This window comes from Octopus bimaculoides, chromosome 4 (assembly GCF_046866305.1).
Source record: "Octopus bimaculoides isolate indiv1 chromosome 4, ASM4686630v1, whole genome shotgun sequence".
Classification (NCBI taxonomy): Eukaryota; Metazoa; Mollusca; class Cephalopoda; order Octopoda; family Octopodidae; genus Octopus; species Octopus bimaculoides.
The window spans coordinates 85,511,563-85,519,062 of NC_142931.1; the positions used below are offsets into that span (position 1 = coordinate 85,511,563).

Sequence of the window (7,500 nt, forward strand, 5' to 3'; positions counted from 1 at the left end):
AGTGAGATACATAAGGATATTGTGTTTGCAGTTCCATTATTCAAGTAGAATGGTGTATATAAGTGGTGAAGAAGTTTCCCGTTCTTTGTCTGTGAGTTCCAATGGTAGTTATATTTGGTCATTCCAAGCATAGAGCCTCTTTCTAATCATACACACCTCTTCTCCCGCCATCTATCCATTAATATTACAAACACATTCTCAAATTTTAATTCACACACACACAAAAAAAAACCCTCGATCAAACAACACTGTTTAAAGGCTCTATTTTGGGAGAAAATCAATTTAACTGGTACTTATTTTGTCGACCCAAGAAAAATGTAAGGTAAAGTTCACCCTCGACGTAATTTGAACTTAAAGCGTAAAGGGCAGTAATTTAATACCTCAAAATATTTTCGCTCAACGCTCTGGCAGTTCTGCTAGTCTACCAGTTAAGCGACTGTCTTCTCCTACCTTGTATAATGGTAAGAACTTAATAATTAATAGGAATGAAGTTGGTAGAGAGGTTGGAACTTCGAAGTAGCTGATTAAAGGTCTTGTGATATTTAGCTATGCACGTTTACGTCCAGAGTTCAGCCCTAACGAGTACTGATATTGTATTTAATTTTTACTGAGGCGATAAGAACCAGTTATGCAATAGATATGAATGTAGTGGGATTCTAGAATCAGTAGAGCAACGGACTAAACTCTTACAGAATTTGATTATGTCACTTTATGTTCTTTGGCTGGTAGACTTAATACACGACACCGTGTAACACCCATCATCTGGTCTGTAGAGACCTTTATTTGAATTCACTTAATTACAAATGTTCGTGTTAGGCCTTCGACCCCAGAAAGAGTTTCCTTCTTATTGATATTCTCTAAGGCACAGTTAGAGAAAGTTATGGGCAATCCCTCCTCCTCTCACTAAGACACAAAACAACAGTTAAAGATCTCTCTGAGATTGAATTTGATTTTTAATCGATTGTTCTTTCATACATAATATTCCAATCCTCAAGAAATTCATGACTTTGCACCAAATGAAGAATCAATAATGATGATAATTTTTTTCTAATTTTGGCACAAGACTAGGGATTTAGAGAGAAGGGGATTTAGTCAATACCATTTTGACTTGTCCTCGGAGGAACGAAAGGCTAAGAAATAAACTCCCTGCATCCTTTAAATTTTCAAAAGCCTATTGTCTTTGTTAGTTGTTACAATTGTTCAAAAATTGCAATGCCTCAATGTTTTGTCTATTTTTCAGATTTTTCAAGCAAGCCATAATATTTTTAAAAGAATATGATTTCGATGGAATTGAATTATCGGTTAACAACCCAAAACTTGTGGACAAAAGTTCGTTATCAATATTTCTACTGGTCAGTATCTTTATATTTTCATGCTACAAGAGAATTTAAACACACACACACACACACACACACACACACACACACACACACACACACACACACACACACACACGTATATACTCTACTCGAGTACAATATAATCTTGAAGAAAACACGATCCTCAGTAACAGTTTATTATGTATCTAAGAAACCAATGAAATAGAATCATTTTAGAAATTTACAGTATTTGTAAAGGTATAAACTGGAGATATTTTTTTCACTACCAGCGCATGTTAGTAATGTAGCTTACACTTTCTAAAGCAAGTAATCACTTTCTAATCTTGTAAATCAAACAATGCCTTTTAAACAATAGTTTGTACGGATATAGATCACCAGGTTGCTTACAGAATTACATCTGTCATTGTATGCATCCGCCATTGCATGCACACAGTTTCATTGCCGCAGACAATGAAGAGTGTATACTGGTTTCAATTTGTGGCATAAGACCACTGATTTCGGGGGTGGGGATGAGTCGATTACATTGACCCCCGGTGTTTGTGGGGGCGCGTGGTTAGGGTATTGGACTCTTGATCGTAAGATTGTGGTTTCGATTTCTGGACCGGGTGACTCGTTGTATTTTTGAGCAAAACACTTCATTTCAAGTTGCTTCGTTCCACTCAGCTAGCAAAAATGAGTAATCCTGCGACAGACTGGCCCTTGTGAGTCGGCATGACTCGAGTAACTTAACCTTTCTTTTTTTACCCCAGTGCTAAACTGGTACTTATTTTATCGACCCCGAAAGGATGAAAGGCCAGGTCGAACTCGGCAGAATTTGACCATGAAACGTAAAGACGGACGAAATGCCGTAAAGCATTTTGTCCGGCGTGCTAACAATTCAGCTCGCTCGCCGCCTTGAAGAGTATATGTTAGTAGTTAGTTGTCTCTGGGCTACGGTTCTCGGATCTTCATCTTCGTACGTTTGTTGTTGATCTTCATTTTCGTACGTTTATTATTTTTTTATGTACAGGAATAATGCTGCCAAAAAATTTTGAATTTGATTTTTAATATTAAACCTCACGAATTATACTCGTGTAAGTACGATTAGAAGGATGTAGGTTTGGAGTTTGGTCAGGACAAATGTTATATGGTTGTGAAAAGGGGGAACACTATAAACCAGACTAGTAACATTTCCATTAATGATTTGACTGATTCCCCTGTATCTGACGAGGAATGTTACAAGTATCTAGGGGTGGATGAAAATATATCTTACAGTGGCACCTGTAACAAAACACGTGTCACTAAAGAATATTACAGCCGAATAAAGATATAAATATCTCTTTGAAAATCAATGAAAAAGAGGATATCTATGGACCTCCAGCTTCTATATCCAGACTATTCATAACAATAATAATTGGACATTAGGTTTTGTTAGTAAAGGCTTAAAGGAGAATCTGGATAAACTGGGATTTTCAGAAAGAGGAATTGACCGGCTGATTCGTACATTACAAGTGCAATCTGTGAGTGGAACTGTAAAAATATGCAAGACTTTTCTCAAGTTCCAAAGTATATGGAGCATTGTATCTTTGTTGGAAACCGGTTCTCCCTCAGTGGAAGATTTATAGTAATTAAAAAATAGAACACACACACACACACACACACACACACAAACGTGCACAAAATATATTTTTGAATCGAAATATATTTAGAAAAGAAAACAATCTAAATGAATATTTTGTACTAACGACTGTATTTTTGTTTCATATGTAGGAATTACATGAAGCTTTATTACGAGAAGTTAGATATAAAAACAGGCAAAAACTATTGCTGTCCGTCTCACTGCCCAGCACAAGAACACAACTGATGACATTTGATTTTAGCATACTTCGAAAGTAATTGACCTTTTAAAATTATTTTTATGGGTATGGCAATTGTTTTTGTTGGGTTTATCTTCGTTCCTATCAAGGTTGTTTCTAAAAAGGGGTTAATGAGGAGTTACATGTTTAATATACATGATGTGAATTACATTATAAATATTATTGACGATATTAAGTAAATAATGTGAATGTTATCAAGTAGATAAAGTATTTTTGAGTCAAGTATGTTAAATGTTGTAAATATTGTTAAGTCGCTATGCATATGATTTGATTTACTATTACTCATATTTAAACTTTGATTTTATTTAAAAAAAATAACCTTGTTTATCCACAGAATCATTGACTTCGCTACAGCTTCAACATATGATTTAAACACAGCTCCTAAGAAAACTTGCTATCACAGTCCCTTACATACAGGATCAGGGGATAACAAATTTTTTACTGTGGTAGGTAATATATTATGAACAAATTAAACAACTGCTTAGATTTTTACTGTCGTAAAATGATATCATACATTACAGGTAGTAATTAGTATTTTAAAGTACTAACTTGTACTTATGACGTCTGATAACCATGTTACCGATTTCACCACGGATTAATTTGCCTCTCCCGTCTTAAATTTCACTCTTAAAACAATTTTTGTTATTTTTAATTGTGTTATTTTATCTTTCCTGAGATAACCGATCGGCTATTTAGCGCCATCGGTATAGGTTGTAGGCTATAACTACAGATGGATACTGATATTTCTACGTTGTTATGAGTTGGAAACCTCTGGGAAGCACTTTGGGCAAATTTTCCAGTCTCGACTCAACCAAAGCGTTGTGAGTGCAATTTTATCGACGGAAGTTCAGTTTCTGTTCATAAGTGTTAGGTATAATACATTGCCTGCTTTAATATCATTATGGAATTTGTTGCCTTAAAAATAGACTCTACTCTCTTCTAAAATGTTTGGGTTATGTGTCTAGTCTGTAGATAACTTCATCCATTTCTCCCAACTGTCAAGAGGATTTGGAAAATATCATGATAGCTGTTCACTCTCCTCTGATTAAGCTATTATATCCACATGCGTACATATACGCACGCATAAATAGACTCACACATAAATTTATTATGATGTGCAACATGGCATCTTCACTTAGATTCGATGTTTGCGACGAGAAAAAATCTCATGGATCAAATTATGAATGAATTAACTGCCATCTAGCAGGAATTTTCTTTCAAAGAAACGAAAGACAGACAGTACCCATAAGCAGGCAACTTAGGAGAGTTTTACTTCTCTCATTGGTGAGTAGGTATCCAATGAAATGTGGCTCTACGGAAGCCGTAATGAAGATTGCAGAAAAGAGAAGAGACTGATGTTGTTGGTAGGTTTAATGGTTAACAGTTGTTTAAGTCAGTTCTGAGGTATTGGAAGTAAGACAGGGGTCTGAAAAGTTATTTTTCTTGGGACACGACGCATTATTGTAGGTTTCTAAAGATTGTAATATATGCACAGAGAGAGAGAGAGAGAGAGAGAGAGAGAGAGAGAGAGAGAGAGAGAGAGAGAGAGAGAGAGGTGTTAGTGATGTCTGTTTATTATTTATATTATTTTATTTCCCAGTCAGGACTTGTTGACTTTTTCATCGAACTTGGACTACCGCCATCAAAACTATTATGGGGTCTACCGACATATGGGCGGAGTTACCGTCTGCACTCTGTCACTCAACATGGAGTAAAAGCACGAAGTGAAGAGGCTGGAGACCCAGGACCAATTCTACGAATAAAAGGACTATTTACATATGAAGAAGTATTATTGTATTTCTAAGATTTTGAAATTTATATTTACGTGTGTATGTGTGTGTGTGTGTGTGTGTGTGTGTGTGTGTGCAATTTTTAGAAGTGGATTTTGCTTTTAAAGTCGGAGGTTGCAGTGGCCATCTAAGGAAACATCGTGCTGGAGGTGACATTAACGAGCCGCATAAATAGCGAAATGCGCATCTGTCACTCTCGCGTTGCTTTCGTGACGATTTCGTTGCGTCTAGCTCTAAAGTTCGTTATGTACTTAACATAATACATCAATAAGGGATCTTTTATGAGACAACTTCTACGGCCCGACATTTCAACGATATCTATATCTATCTATCTATCTATCTATCTATCTATCTATCTATCTATCTATCTATCTATCTATATAGACATACACACACGTTAAGCATATAATATGAAGATTTTAATCTAGAACTGCTTCTGTTGCATAATTTGAACGCACACACACACACACACACACACACACACACACACACACACTTTCTCAGTGAATGTTATTTGTTTGACGCTCGATGAAAGTTATAAAAGGAAAGTTAAGAATAAAAGTGGGCCTTCGTTGGATATACAAAGAAAGGGCAGAGAAGAGGAGAAAGAAGCAGAAAAATGTGATTGGAAGAAGGCACGTGCGTAACTCACTTGTTCGATTACTAACGTGTGTGTGTGTAGACATACTTATTTATGTACTTGTTTATACACACAAAGACACATACGTGTGTGTATGTGTATGTGTGTGCGTGTGTGTGTATTTCTAGACCCCTTGAAGCTGACATTCGCTAACCGACCACAACCGTAGTTTGTATGGTGTAACCCCTAATTATCACACACACACACACACACACACACACACACACACACACACACACACACACACACACACACACACACACACACACACACACACAAAGTAACTTATATTTTACTTACTTCCTGCATAAAAAATTGTTCGTATATCTTGATTCAATAAATATCTGGTAGCCATTTTTAGCAAGAAGGGCTTATTTAGAGTTGTTCTTTAGCCTCACATTAACGCAACCCTGATGCAGTTCACATATGAGAAAAAACGTTCTACTTCTGACCACTGTTCATTTTCTAACACAGTTTATCTAGAAATATGTTATCTAATGCACCTTTCCGTCCATAGGGTGTGATCTTAGGGTATTTAGTTATCATTTTTAACAGGCAGAATGGTTCACTCATTGGCACGGCTTATTTAAACAAATGATTGCCATTGCTACCAGCCATGATCAAACAAGCCTATCATCAGAAGCCTTCTAGCCGTGGCCTTCCTACTGGCATTTTCCAGACATAGTCTTTGCAGGACTTCATTATCTAAAGTCTTACCTTTTTTTAAAAGTTACAAGATATACTATGAAGGAATTTTAGCTGCTAATTTTAGTAAGTCGAACAACACCAAAGAAATTCCAGACACTCAGTTGTGTGAAATACTTTCTAATTCAAATATATCATGTCGTATTTGATTAGATATGTCTTATATTAAATATGTTTTCTTCTTCAGGTGGGAATGACGCTTCGGAATGGTGCTGTACGGGTATATGATGAGAGATGCTGTGTACCGTATTTATATGATGGTAAACTTTGGGTAACTTTCGAAGACCCAGAAAGTGCAACAGAAAAGGTATTCTTTCGATTTGCTTTTTTTAAAAATAATTTAATACTAAATTAGTAGTTTGAGCACTTCTACACCCCTTACTTGCAACTAACGCCTAAATTAAAATCCTGGAGGTGGGAAATTCACATAAGGGTTTTACTTGGGGATATGGCACGAGTAGATCTAATTTGTGGCGCGAAAATGCTAGTAATAACTGTTTGTTTCGGTAGCACAAAGTTAGAAATTTGGTGGGAGGGGACAGTCGATTGTATCGACTCCAGTAATTGATTGATGCTTACTTATCGATTCTGAAAGAATGAACGGTAAAATTGTTTTCGGTAGCATTTGAACGATTTTTAGCACGTAGAAGCATTTTGTGTGTAGAGTATTGTCAATAAAACCGCTCTCAATGCTTGTCTGTTACTTATTTTAGTAACCTAAAAAAATATGAGTCAGTACTAATAATAATTATGACCAAAAAAGTTCCAGAATTGACAATCTCGCCCATTTCTCTTAAAACTATGTTATCCAATATATCCTCGTATTTTTACGCCGGCTGGGTGTGAGTCGGAAGAGATTGAGCTGCAACTGTTCTCATAAAGTTCTCTCGATGATTCACATAGCACAGTGTTTCACATGATGAAGATAAAGATTTGAGAAACTAGCTAATAACTGACAGTAAAAAGGTTAGTATAAATTACTAAGAACTAGAATAGATTTTTAGAACAGAAGATAACAGAATGAATGTCTCTATCTATCTATCTATCTATCTATCTATCTATCTATCTATCTATCTATCTATCTATCTATCTACCTGTCTGTCTGTCTGTATGTCTGTATGTCTGTCTTAATTGCTAATTTAAAACTTTCAAGGGTAAGCTGAATTCTC

General features: G+C 35.9%; 1 protein-coding gene across 3 annotated transcripts in view; it reads left to right on the forward strand.

The window, feature by feature from the left end:
• LOC128247685 (chitinase-3-like protein 1) overlaps positions 1 to 7,500 on the forward strand; it is a 64,399-nt gene that overhangs the window by 50,017 nt on the left and 6,882 nt on the right. For all 3 annotated transcript variants that reach the window (XM_089350913.1, XM_089350914.1, XM_089350915.1), the window contains exons 4-8: positions 1,241 to 1,352; positions 3,090 to 3,211; positions 3,531 to 3,642; positions 4,797 to 4,982; positions 6,519 to 6,638. In XM_089350913.1, the coding sequence (XP_089207039.1) occupies positions 1,241 to 1,352; positions 3,090 to 3,211; positions 3,531 to 3,642; positions 4,797 to 4,982; positions 6,519 to 6,638 (652 nt within the window). The remainder of the gene's footprint in view (positions 1 to 1,240; positions 1,353 to 3,089; positions 3,212 to 3,530; positions 3,643 to 4,796; positions 4,983 to 6,518; positions 6,639 to 7,500) is intronic.